General features: G+C 53.0%; 4 protein-coding genes and 1 pseudogene across 5 annotated transcripts, besides 1 other annotated feature; 3 read left to right on the plus strand and 2 right to left on the minus strand.

The window, feature by feature from the left end:
• Positions 1–54: 54 nt before the first annotated feature.
• NCS54_00319100 lies at positions 55–1310 on the minus strand (annotated as a pseudogene). Its single transcript has 4 exons — positions 952–1310; positions 850–902; positions 706–796; positions 55–658 (listed from the first exon to the last, which is right to left on the minus strand).
• Positions 55–1310: a sequence feature.
• Positions 1311–3109: 1799 nt separating this feature from the next.
• NCS54_00319200 (Hypothetical protein) lies at positions 3110–4531 on the plus strand (the record flags this gene model as incomplete). Its single annotated transcript, XM_053148773.1, has 1 exon — positions 3110–4531. The coding sequence occupies one exon, from the start codon at positions 3110–3112 to the stop codon at positions 4529–4531; it is 1422 nt and encodes a 473-aa protein (XP_053004748.1).
• Positions 4532–5482: 951 nt separating this feature from the next.
• Positions 5483–8027, plus strand: NCS54_00319300 (Hypothetical protein; the record flags this gene model as incomplete). The annotated part of the gene is made up of 3 exons (XM_053148774.1): positions 5483–5582; positions 5632–6486; positions 6532–8027. 3 exons carry the CDS (start codon positions 5483–5485, stop codon positions 8025–8027), a joined length of 2451 nt encoding a protein of 816 aa, XP_053004749.1.
• A 588-nt stretch (positions 8028–8615) lies between these two features.
• On the minus strand, positions 8616–9743 carry NCS54_00319400 (Hypothetical protein; the record flags this gene model as incomplete). Its single annotated transcript, XM_053148775.1, has 1 exon — positions 8616–9743. One exon carries the CDS (start codon positions 9741–9743, stop codon positions 8616–8618), a length of 1128 nt encoding a protein of 375 aa, XP_053004750.1.
• Positions 9744–11541: 1798 nt separating this feature from the next.
• NCS54_00319500 (Hypothetical protein) lies at positions 11542–12469 on the plus strand (the record flags this gene model as incomplete). Its single annotated transcript, XM_053148776.1, has 2 exons — positions 11542–11836; positions 11883–12469. Exons 1-2 carry the CDS (start codon positions 11575–11577, stop codon positions 12467–12469), a joined length of 849 nt encoding a protein of 282 aa, XP_053004751.1. The 5' UTR covers positions 11542–11574.
• Between the last annotated feature and the right edge of the window lie 924 nt (positions 12470–13393).

A 13393-nucleotide genomic window follows, 5' to 3' on the forward strand; every position in this document is an offset into this window, starting at 1 on the left:
GACTAAAATCATACCCCATGTTCTTTTTGTATGCCCTTTCTTAAAGACTTGCCCTCAGTATCCCTCCTTGCGGTTGACCTTGTTAATCAGATCCTCCCTCCCTTGACTCAACCTCTCAAGATTCAATCTGAAAATATCCAAAAGTCTATAGTAATACGCCGCTGATGCAGCGCTGATGTGAGGAGTAATGGTGATGTTCTTGGCACTCCAAAGAGGATGACCATCAGGCAGAGGCTCCGGGTCCGTGACATCCAACGCAGCACCCCGAATAACACCCGTGTTGAGCGCCTCGATCAAATCATCAGTGTTGACGATGGGCCCACGGGCGATGTTGGTGACAAAAGTCCTCTTCTTTCTGAGGACTTGGAACTCGGGCTTGGCGATCAGGTTCTTCGTCTTTGCTGTGAGGGGCGTGGCGATAACAAGGAGGTCGAGGTCAGAGCCTAGGAAAGCGTGGATGTCTTCCTTGGAACCGCCAGAGAACCACTTGCTAGGGAACTTTCCCTCAGGGTCACCGAGTCCTTCGGGTGAGTACGAGTCGTCCCTGCGCGACTCGGGGGTTGGACGAGGATGAAGGGTGTAGGCGTGAACGTCCATGCCCAGGGCCTTGGCCACGCGGGCGGTTTGACGGCCAATACTGCCGTAGCCCAGAATGCCTCTGCGAGATGGTTAGTTCAGTTCAGTGGGCAAGGGGGGTTGTCATACATCCGCTTGCCGACAGTGTCTTCGGCATCTTCAGGGTTCTGGTGGAGTCTCTTCCACTTGGCCTCCTCCTGGAGCTTCCAGTAGTCCTTGACTGTGAAAGAACATTAGTTCTCGATCTCAAAATTGAGGCTGCAATATGCTTACGGTAATGCTGGAACGTCAGGAAAGTGCTGACGATCCACTCAGCGATCTGAGGCCTGCCAGGGATCAGTTTCCGTCAGGGTGCTGCAATTGAGGGTCGCCTACCCATGGACTCCATTGGCAGTGGAAAATGGGATATTCGTCCCCGAAAAGAGGGGCCTATCAACAATATGGTTCGCGCCCGCACTGGTCAACTGAACATATTGAAGATGAGGCGCCTGTTCCCTGGTGGGCAAAATGGTGGCAGTCAACAGCACAGTCGTATCCTTCCACTCCTCCTCCGTAAAGTCCGGGTCGAGAGGAGCGCCCCATGGCTGAAGACGAGTTACAATCTTTAGATCAGGAAACTGCTTCTGGATGCGGTCGAGCTGCGACTGCGGCGCGGGCACAGTCGTGAAGATGACGGCCTTGTGACCCTTGAGGGTCTTGTTGGTGAGGGTCTTGATAAGCGTCATGGTCGCGGATCTGGACAGATGAAAGATCGAATCTAGATCAACCGGGATCAATGCGGCCTTTGAGTGAGATCAAGTCGGCGGTGGGAGCCGAGTATAGGCGTCTTGGGGATGACAAATCCGTAGTCGTGATGGAGGCTTCAAGTGTCGTCAAGGTGGGGCAATCTGACGTCTTTGGGGTAAGTTGAACAGCGAGTGGATGAGTCAGATGGGGAAGATGTGTCTTGAGAATGGATAGTGCAGATGTTGCCATTATAGCCCAGAGCGACTTATCAGGGGAGACATGTTTGTCGATGGAGGGTTGGTCGGGACGGGCTTCAGAAATGGGTCCGCAGCCGGTGAGTTGTGGGAGAAGAGGGTGCCATAACGTGCTCGTCGCCGATCGGGGCTGATTCTGACGATTATCGTTGGCATTGGTATCTCGTTTGCTTATTAGTTGATAACTAACCATCAAGTCTTGTTACCTATCACAAGCTGTCAGTAGACCAGAATCTACAATACCTAGACTAGGTAGGTAGGTGGGTGGGGAGGAGTCAAAGCATGGCTGTGTTGCCAGACACAAAGTCGAGTGCGATTGGATCGCTGATTTCACTGCATACTATTCCGATTGAGAACAGACAACCTCTAAAATGATACCTTTGCCATCTTCCATAAGTCAGCCATGACCTTTTATCCAGAAGGCGATCCAAATGAACGGGTTGGTACTGCATCTCGTCCAACAACAATGAGGGTGAGGGTGGAGGCGTAGGGTAGCCGAGAATAAACAATACAATTCGTCGCAAATCAACATCGACATAAAGGACAGGAGGGGGACTTCTGTGGCCTTGGTTCGTGGTGATCTCTATTATTGTCAGTACTGCATACCCAGCGACAACCACCACAAGAAAGGCCCCAGACTAAACACAGACACGCCAGGAGGTTCAGGCTCGCAACAAAGACAATTATAGTCACGTGCGAGGCCCATGGGTGGGTGCCCCAAGGTCTGGCCTGGACAAACGTCAACCGACTGTGCCTGATGAAAGTAGAGTCTTTTGAGCTCACTGATGAACTTGTAGTACCGCTCAAGCAACTTCGCCTCTGCGATGGGGTCGAGCCGGGGTTGGGCGGGAGCTCGAGGGGATTCCCTACCCGCGTTGGGCTTAGCGTTGCCGCTGCTTGGGTTACCAGCTGTGTTCTAAGGCATGTTTTTGTTTCGCGGTTTTTGAGCAAAGAAGTGCGGGTGAGAAGATAGTGAGAGAGTGGTGAAGAAGATAATCAAATTGTGGGAAAAACACAGAGAAGATGCTAATGTTCCTCGGGAATCCTAAGACTTAGGATGACCTGAACTCAGGATCTCAATGCTAAGATTTTATGCGCCTTATGCCGTTTTATGCAGCCAAACTCGGACAATGTCATCTTATCGCTCTGATGCATCCGAGTCCACCTCAGCCTTATCGCTCTCTCGTGGCTGTGCAGCACCAGGCGCCCTCCAAACAGCCTACGCTAGTAACTCTCTCAGGCCCCTTCCAGCAACTCGCCGCCTGAATGCAACCACCTGAACCGCTAAACGCCCCTGCTGGTGGTGGCTGAGCCCTCAGCTCCCATTTCCAACGGAGATGACTTCACGCTTTTGGGCGCTGCCTGGCCACTCACACAGCCCGACGCCATGATATCTGAACGCCAAAGGACGCCTTGAGGTCAGCCACCGACAGTTACGATGGCTTCAAAACTTGCCTCTTTCCTCCCCTCGAGGAACAATCCACCCCTTTCCATTCGTCAACTGTGATTTTGGATTATTCTGCCAGCATCGTATTTTTCCATCCCCGCATTCTATGGCCTCCTTGTCATCCATGTCAACTCCTCCTCCTCCACACGAGTCGGATCTTCCAGTTCCGACGTACTCTGCCACCGACGATGGCGACCTCCTGAATAGAATCGAGCGCGCGTCCGCCGTCGAGTTTCCCATCCTCCATTCGCCCATCGCGAAAACTACGAATCTCCAGCGCCTGACCTCCGATTCAGACTGGACGAGCTACCATGAAGCATATCGTCTCGAGAGGGATATCGTCAACTCCTTCTTCACCTCGATCGAAAACGGCCACGATGATCTTGTTGCCGAGTTTATATCGCGCGGATGGGTTTCTCCAGATACGACGAGTCGCGTTCACGAGACTCCCCTCCTCGCTGCCGTGCGCGCAGGCAGAACGCCCATGGTGAGCCGGCTTGTCGCACTCGGCGCAACAGTCAATGCCTTTGGACGCCCCGATACCTCGAAGACCCTGAGCGATGACGACCGACCCGAGCGAACACCGCTGATGCTTGCCGCCGAACGAGGTCACTTGGCATTGGTCAAGGTTCTCATGAAGGACTACGGAGCCGACGATAGTTTGATCGCGCCCGATGGTGCCATCGCTCTCCGTCTAGCTGCCATCAACGGTCATCGCGAGATTGTCGACTTCCTCCCCGCTCGTCGCGGTGGCGCATGGCTCCGTTGGAAGACGGCGCATCACAAACAGATGGAGAGGATTCGTCGCGCATGGAAGCGTCTCGGTCACTTCCTCAAGGTCCTCTTTTGGGATTTCCCCGTCCTGCTCGTGTACGAACTACCCAAGGAAGTCGGCAAGGGGATCTGGAAACGCCGACATCGGATGGCTGCCGCTTGCAAGCGTATGGCGAAAGAATTGCCTGCCAAGATCGTGAAGGAGGTTGTTGAACTACCTGGCAACATCAAGCGCTGTGGCAAGGCCGTCTGGAAGGGCATCAAGGAGATTCCACCCATTCTGAAGGCCATCGCCATCGCCATCTGGAAGACGATCAAGAAGATCCCTGGCGCCGTCATGGTCTTCCTCAAATGGATCGGTCGAGGCTTCAAGCGCATAGGCGAAGCCATCATCGATGTCTTTTCACGCCTGCTCTCCCTCCTACACACAGCCATCATGGCCGTTGTATCCTTCTTCCGCAACATCACGCTCCAGGATATCTGGGATGGCTTCTGCTTCCTCGCCCGCGCCATCTTTGTCGACACACCCAAGGCCATCGGCGCGTTCATCATGTCGTTCGGGCAGATGACTTACGACATGCTAAAGGCGTTGTTTGGTACCCTGGGCAAGTGCATTTGGTATATGGGCGCTGGCATTCTGTGGTTGATCCAGTATATTCCGCACCGGATCTGGACCATCTTTGAGGCCATGGGCACATCCATAGTGCGGGCTTACCAGGAGACGATGTCGTATCTGAACCCGAAGCGGATGTAAGGGTCAGGGAGCAACACGGCCGATGAGGAACACGGTCAGGGAGTAGGAGTGGCTTGGTTGGGCATGATTGTTTGTTGGCGTTGGCGGGCATGTTTTTCACAGTCGAGATACCCGTACATTCTCTTTGTTAGTAGACGCAAACCGTGCAGCAATACAATAGCACTAATTGTTATCTCCAACGACGTTTCCCATCTCTCTTGCATCTTCGTAAGGTCCACGCCAAGTCTTTGACGGATAAACGGCGCCCTTTAGGGGCTTCAACGATCAAGCCACCAACCCATCAACGCCTTAAATCCGTGAGCGAAGCGCCAGAAGCCTCAATTAAGCATAAAGCCCGAAGCCCCGGCGACGCCACGGGGAATATTGAACACGAAAGAGGTAGAGGGTATAACCTCGTTGGTCTTGATCTTGGGCTTCAACTACCAAGGCTGGAAGACTAGTTCAATATCAGCCAGGTCACCTCGCAGCATCTTGCCACAAACCTCAGCTTCTCGCATCCTCCCACTCGTCGATCCTCCTCTAACCATCGTGTGATGCCTTTCACGAACCCTGACATCCTTGCCATATTGACTCTAGATCTAAAAACTACGCGATCTCGAAATCGATAGTCCCTCGCATTCGCCGCCGACTAAGCCCTTCCAGGCCACAAGCGCCCCTGGCGATCCCAGGGGCACCCCTGTCAGGACCCCGTTCCTCTCGCTGTCAACCGTCTGCTCTGCTTTTTTTCAGCTCCGGTGGGTTTTCAATAGTTTAGACGGTAGAGCCAACATGTCAGACCAAAGGTCCCAGTCTAGAACGAAATGCTCGGGAAAGTCGGGGAAGAGGGTTAAATGGCTGCATGGGAAATAAAGGCGCTCTATTCCCCCCCATCCGCTAGGCGGACGTTTGGGCTTGTGGCTTTTTTTTTCCCTCTCGATCGCTCGTTGAAGCTTGGCCGTTGAACGTCTAAAGATGGCTCGCCGTCTTGTCCGCTCGCTTTTCCTGGCGGAGGCACTCAATTCTTTGAGTGCTTTCGCTGCTGTTTGTATTCCATCGGGTCCCACTGCTTACTGTGAGTTCTTTGAAGCGCATGAAGCTGGATCTTGACTAACTTGTGGTAGGCCAGGTCTCTCAGTGGAAGAATGACCCTCTCATCGTCATCTTCAACGCCCACAAGGAGTATGCCGAGGGTGTCTGTACCTCAGCCCTTCAGCCTGTCACCACCGTTTCTGGCACAAACTCTGCCTCGGCCGAGACGGTTGTCGTGACCATCACCCAGACAGATAATGAAGTCGTCACAAAGACGGAGTATTACGATGAAGATATCGTGACTGTCAGCGCCGAGCCCTCTACCGTCTACGTGACAGCCTCTGAGGAAGTTATCACCGAGACTGTTCGAAACAGCGATAGCGTTGTTGTTGATGCCGAGACGGTTCAGCGCACTGTCGGTACGACTACGCTTGTTGCCCCTGCCTCGATCCGCACGATCGAGAAGACCGAGGTCGACCACGTCGGCTCCACGCGCATCAGGACTGTCACTATCGAGGTAGAGACGGAGACCTCTGTCGAATACACCGCCACCGAGTATATCACGACATCTACATCCGTCGACGTCGTCACGGAGACATCGACCAGCGTCGAGACCATCCTCACGACAACCACCGACTACGTTACCACTGGCACCTACGTCAAGGTCGCCCCCGGCGCTACTCTCGTTGTTACAGAGTCGCGTACCTTTGTCATCCACTCCGTCCCGTCGACGCGCACGCACACTCAGTACACCTCCACAGACGTCGTCACTGTGCCGACTTCCACTCTTACGATCGAGTCCACGGATACAACTTCGACGACTGTGACGACGACGACATTCGAGGTTTCGACAAACACTGGAACCTCCTTCAAGACTGTGTTTACATCAACCGAGACGGACGTGTCGACGAGCACCGCCTCCACCAACGACTGGACCACCGAGTATTGTAAGTCATCATCTCCTGTTCTTCAATCCACGCTAACTTTCCAAGTCTCTACCTACACCAACACTCGCACCGTCACTACCGTCGACTACACCGAGCACGTCTTCCCCTGGTGGCAGCAGAAGCGTTCGCTTCCTACACCCGGTCTCGATGCCCGTGGCGAAAGCAGCCCCGAGCAAGGCTGGCTCGATCAGTTTGGCGAGATCCACTTCCGAAGCGCCTGCTCATGCATCGTCACTTTCCCCCTCTCTACGCGCACCGTCTATGAGGATGTTTCGGGCAGTGCTGCTGTCGAGACAAGGACCGATTACACCACCGTCGTGGGCCAGTCCACTGCTGTTGGAACTGTCTACGGGGAGACCATTACGGTTACGGTCGCTAACATTGTCACCGTCACCCAGGGCAAGACTTCCACCCACACGGTGGTTGTCGATGGCACCACTAGCTTTGGCAAGCAGACAGTGACCGAGGACGTTCTCGCCACTGTTTACTCGACGCCCGTGGATGAGACCACCGTCACCTACTTCACCACCAACTCGTATGTGACTGATGTCACTGACGAGGTCTCTGTCACCGATCACATCACCCTCAAGGGTATCAAGACTGGATACACGTGGGTTGAGATCACTCGGACTGAGCAGCTCTTGGACATCCAGACCAAGATCCATCCCGTCGGTCATACCATCGAGGTTGAAGCGACATCGACCTCTCTGTTTACTTCGACCGTTGAGACTACAGTTGATGTCACTTCCACAGCTTTGTCTACCGCCGACGAAACCGTCAATGCCGTCCTCACGCAGACAAAGCCTGTTCTTGTGACGGATATCAACAAGTTCACATACACTGCCACCATCTTCACCGACGCCACGACCACCGTGTCTCTGGAGGCCACATCCACAATCGGTATCATCTCCACCACCAAGGCGACAACCGTCACCACCGTCAAGAACGGCCAGACATCCACTTACACCTCCACCATCGGCATCGAGTCCACTGTGACCGCCCGCGCCGCTGCTACCCAGACCTGCGCAATCCCCATCGCTGACGGCAACATGGACATTCCCTACAGGAATACCCCCTGGTATGAATCGGTCACTTCAGCGTATCGCTTCTTCAAGCGCACGCTTGGCGGCGGCGACCCTCACGGCACCGTCCTGGAGACTGACAAGCTCTACAACAACCTTGAGATCAGACTCTGGCAGGACGCCAAGACGTGCAAGGGCGTGCGCTTCAGCTGCACCTACGAGTACTACTTTGACAAGTACTACGAAGTCCAGCTCCGAGATTCGCAGGGCAACCTCGGCACGTACGTGCCCTACTTCCGCATGTGGTGGAACGACGACAAGATCGACGAGGACTGGCCTGCCCGGCCCTCAGACACCGGCCGCTGGTGGACGGGCAACATCCAGTTCACGGCCACCGGCAACACGGACACGATCTGGATCTACGCGGCGAGTCCCCAGTCGAAGAACGCTGGGCAAAACTTTATGCGGTTTGACAACTTTGTCTGCAGGCCTATCCAGTATAATCCTCATCGGGATTAGGAGTTTGCTATGATCAATGACATGGTATATGGACATGAAACGAGTGCAGACTCGGATTCATGAGTTTATAGCTGTTAGCCTGTATTTAGTTCTATCATATTCTTATAACTCTATTCGAGGTTCGATTCCAGAAATGAAGTATGTTTCTTCAACCTGTCAGAGGCCATGATTCAGGACCCAAACCGCACATGTGGCTTTGAATACAGTGCTGAAGAGCTCGGCCAACGATTATACGAACATGCTGGAACATTACGATACTGATCAGTGTTTTCGTCGAATCATGAGCAAGTCTATGGAACATCAGCAGAGACTCTGGTTTAACTCGCAGTTAGCTCTAACTTTTTGTAGAGAAACACATTCACTAAGAACAATGGACAGAAAATTGAGACTCAAATGGTCGTATTGGTTTTATTATACAAGACATCGAGGTCACATATATACAACAGAATATTCAACAACCACTCCAAACCTGCCCTTCCCCGTCGTTCGGGGTAAAAGACAGAGTGGCTTCGATCCTTGCAAGAAAATGTTGGAATCTTTTTACACAAACACGCTCTGCGTGAGAGTTGATTTCTCCGAGTAGTACACTTAGTACTTGATCATGGGAGCGACGTTGCGGGCCTTGACGTCGCGAGCGTGGCGGCGGACCTTCTTGCTGCGCTTGCTCTTGCAGCCCTTGCCATCAGAGCCGGAAGAGGGAGCAGCCTGGGTAGGCTGGGCAGCAGCATCAGTGGTGGCAGAGACGAAGATGGGGGTGGGAGCAGCGTCGGAGGCAGCGGGAGCCTGGGTGGCAGCAGGGGCCTCAGTGTTACCAGCAGCGGGGGCAGCGGTGGTAGCAGCGGGGGCCGAGGAGGGCTGGGCAGAGCCGGAACCGGAGTCAGCGGTGGGCTCGGCAGCGGAAGCACCGCCAGTGAGGGGAGTGGCGGTGCTGGCAACGGCGGAGGTGCCCTGCTCGACAGCGGAGGCACCAGCAATCAGCTTGGGACCGGGGATGGGGTAGGTGCTAAGCTGAGTGTAGATGTTGAAGAGGATACCGGCATCGTCAGCCTTGTACAGCTCGGTACCCAGGGTACCCTCGGGCTGCTCAGTACCAGAGCCAGTGACCTCGAGGTTGAAGCACTGGGGGTAGTTCTGGGCACCGTTCTCCTGGCCACCGGAGTGGAGGGCGATGATCTCGTGTCGGAGAACGTAGAAGCCGGGCTTGATGGTCTCGGGGACCTTGACCAGCCAGCCGTTGCCGTTCTTGATCAGCTCATCGGAGGCGTACTCGCCAGGGGAGGAAGAGCCGTCAATCAGACCCTTCTCGCTGATCTTGAAGAACTTGAGGGTCTCCTTCTCAACGGTCTCGCAGCCGCTGGTGCCGCAAGAAGCGAGGTAGTCAATGACAGGGCCCTTGTGAGACTCAGGCCAGGTATCCCACTGCAGGAAGATGCTGTCACCAGCAGCGACCTTGGCGTGTCCCTTGGCGTTCTTAGCATCCTTGTGGCAGATGATATCGGCGGTTCCGAAGGCATCGGGGGCGACAAAGCCGTTATCGGTGGCAGTGGTCGACCAGCCAACAACAACAGGAGGGTTGCTGCTGTAGGGAAGAGTGAACACGTCGTAACCGGCGTACTCAGCACCGTTAATGACAATGTTGTTGACGTGGCCGTGGGCAGCGACGCCGATGGCACCGGCGAGGGCCGTGAGGAGGGTCTTTTGGGTGAAGGAAGGCATTTTGAAAAAGTGGGTCTTTCGGAGGTAGGTGGGGCCGGGAGAGCGAAGGTGCAAAAGATTGGTTTTTGGAAGGAGTGAGTGACGGTCCGACTGGCGGTTTACGTGTTTGAGTGAATGAATGAAACAACTTCAGTCAATGAAGTGTATAATGAAGAGAAAGTGAGTGCAAGGAAAGCAAAAGCCTCAAAGGAAGGGCAAGAGAATGTTTGTTGACTTCTGGGATGAGCCTGAAGAGAAAGAAGAGAGTGTGACAATGGGAGGACTGCAGGTCTTATATCTCGATCATTATCTCTATGGACAAGAGCCTCATGGATTCCCGCGGCGAATCTTGGCGGAAAAGATGGACTGCAGGGGTATTCCGCTCGGAACGATATGCCGTCAAGGGGTATGCGAGGGAGGGTTGCATCGTCGTGGCCAAGAGGTTTCAGCGTGCGTGGGTGCTGACGTCCATCATTGCCAATGGGCTGAGATCCTGGTAGATCTTGGGACCGATTGGATTTGGTCACGGTGCATTAGGCTTGCTGGGATATCAATGGAGATGGTGCTGAATCGGTGTTTGATCAGGGTAATTGGAGTGGGCTGAGCAGAGAATGCTTCTAGAGCTTCACTGACGGACTCACTGTTGAGAGCATCACGAATCATGAAATTCATCCCTCAACTTCATGCTACCCACTTGTCAGACTTGACTAAGAATCCCAAGAGCCTCGGCATCCCCATAAGCGACATGTCCAGACCAGGTAGCCGGCGGCAACTATCCAAGCGAGGCGAGTCCTCGCGGTGGTGAATCTGGTCAAGAGAGCCGCTGTACCTGAAACTGGGGCACAGAGGGGTCCAGAGGATGACGGCCTTGAGGTTCAACTTGGAATAGGACGGAGATGGGCTTGCGGGAGGTGGGGAGGCCAGCCACTCACCAACTGTCAGTTCCTGCCTTAGCGCCCCCCCTCCATGTGGTCCATGATTACAGGGGTTTGACTCCAGGGGTTGTTGGAGCGGCGTCTGTGCCTAGACGGCGCCTATTTCTCCGCTGGACACTTTCGTTCCTTGGGTGCCACTGTGATTTCGTCGCCTGACGACGACCCTGTTTGAGGCCCCTGCTTTTGGGATGGCATCAATTTCCATGAGACGGTGAGTGTTGCCCCTGGAAAGCCGTGGAGAAAGGATGACTTGAGATGAACGCCTTTACATCATGAAGATTTTCAAGATCCATCAAAGACCCAAGAGTTCGGAATCAATAAATCGGTGGCAGTGATACATATTCACGTTTCAATCCTCCAACACACAAATGTTTTCCCGTCGCGACATTGACAGATGATGTGAAACCCCGAGTGTCGAGAGCGGTGAGAAACAACACACATAAACAGACGACGGCTACGGCCGACAAGGACATCAAACCTGTCAACCCTTAAAAGTTTCAATATTGCGAAACCTCTCATGATAAACGAAATCTGTAAAACAGCGGCAGTTCAGACTCTTATAAAAAGTCTCGTGTTGCTGACGTCTTGCCCTCGGGAGTTGACGGAAGGAAATGGTGTGATTTTTTTGAGGCAATTCCCAACAATGAAAAATCACCTTAGAATCGCTTAGATTCTTTTCCGCGGGAGGAGTAGATTGGCTGCCTGTGCTTAGCGACTTTTTCGGCTGCTCAACGTCCATGCATTTTTTGCCCCAGCATGAACTTCTCTCGTCCAATTTCCCAACCCCCCTTTTCCACACCTTGGCAAACATCTTTCAGCCACCGCAACAATCACTTAACATCCTCACAAACGCCAATTGACATACCGTCATCCTTCTTATTTCCGCCCATCTCACACTCAAAACAAAAGTGGCGACAATGCCCAAGGCCGCGGCGCAACGTGAGACGCGGGCGGGGTCGTCGTCTCAAACTCGACAGGGGTCTTCCTCGCGCAAGGGGCAAGCAGACCCTGTCCGAGAAAAGAGAGATGCAGGAGGGGCCGCAGAGGAAGAGGAGGAGGAGAAGGGGAGGCTTGAGCCAAGCCCGGTGTTTACTGGGCATCAGATGTTCTATCTATTCTTCTTGGATGGTATTGGGGCCATGATCCTTTCGGGTGGTGTCAATTTTGCCCTAGCGTATGGTGAGTTGTACCTTCAATGCGTTTGATGACATGCTAACTCCAATAGTCATGTACACAACGCAGGATACAACAAAGAATCCTATCCGACTCTTTCAACTACCAAACACCCTTGCAGGAGACGCAGCGGTAACAATCATCATCCAATGCATCCTCACCTGGTTCGTCGAGATGGGCCTCGTAAGCTACGACCTATCAAACCGATCAGTCCAACCCATCGGTTTCATCCCTGAGCCATCAAGTCCCTGGCTCAGATGGCTCTTCTATCTTCCCTCCCCTCCCTCAAAGTCTGAAGAGACACCTGAGGATGAACCCAAGTCTAAAATTGGCCTGGTGTTGAGTTCGATAGTTCAACAGGCGCTTAGGGGCTTCATGCTTGCTGTCGTGGGCTTTCTCCTCCTCTGGGGTCCTAGTATCGGTATCTTGACCGTTTTCGGTGTCCGCTCCGGCGGTGACTATCTTTATCAGGATCGGTGGGTGCCGCAAGCCTTCAAGGGAATCCTTGGAGGCGTGCTAGGCTTGCTGACGACACCTCCGATGGCAGCTTTTTGGCTGATGAAGGCTGGCTGGGAAGGGAATAAGGAGCGCACCGAAGCGAGAGCCTCCAGACGGAGCCGGTACACAAACGCGGTATGATATCTTCCGCCTTGAGGAGATCACGGCGGTGAACGAAGACTCGCTTGCATCCTTAGCGTTGGTCTGTGATCCTTTGATGGATGACAACTATCGCATCGAAGCGGCTTGATGATTCAAAAGGGGAGGGCTCTTTTTGTTGCATAAAAGCGAGGCATACATGATCACGATCCAGGCATTTTCATGGACGTTGAAAAGGAGGTGTTTCTCATGATATTCAAGATTACGACCACAAAATCATTTACATAGAAGGGCTTCAGGCCAGTAGATTTACGAGCTTATGATTATTTAATAATAGAAATATTTATTTTTGTGTACCTAGAATCGATGAAGTGTTAATCAGTCAACTTGATCAGCTCCTGTGCGGACTCTTGTGCCTGTAGGGTAAATCCCAAGAAATACGACAGCTTTTCCTAGCACTTCTCGATCCTCGAGGTAAAGACTTCTAGATACCTTGGTTTTGAGCCCTCAAAGAGATCATTCATCATCTCATTTATATATTTTTATCCCAAGGCCAGAAGAAATGGTACACCCTGAAGGTTGTTGTGATGGTTCAAATAGGAAAATCTTGAGAAGTTTGAGAAAAACCCCTCGTTCAACTGCTATTAGAGTACAAAGGCATCATTAGAAAGCCTTGATGAGTGCCTTTACAGTCTTGTAAAAACCTTAGACCTATTTCATCCTAGACTAGGTAAATATCAGTCGCATCATCAGGCTGGTTGCTGCCTTGAAAGTGCATCCAGGGCTGAGTACAACTCACTACTGCCTTCTCCGTGCAACGCCGTCAATGGCACGGACGGATACCGGCTCCAAGATATGAACGATAACGATAAGCCAGGAAGAGTGGAAACGTTTTACATCCTAAAACCCTGCAATCTGACTCGAAACCCCGTGTTTGTTTTACGCCAAGACATTTCCGATTGACTC

This window comes from Fusarium falciforme, chromosome 2 (assembly GCF_026873545.1).
Source record: "Fusarium falciforme chromosome 2, complete sequence".
Taxonomy (NCBI): Eukaryota; Fungi; Ascomycota; class Sordariomycetes; order Hypocreales; family Nectriaceae; genus Fusarium; species Fusarium falciforme.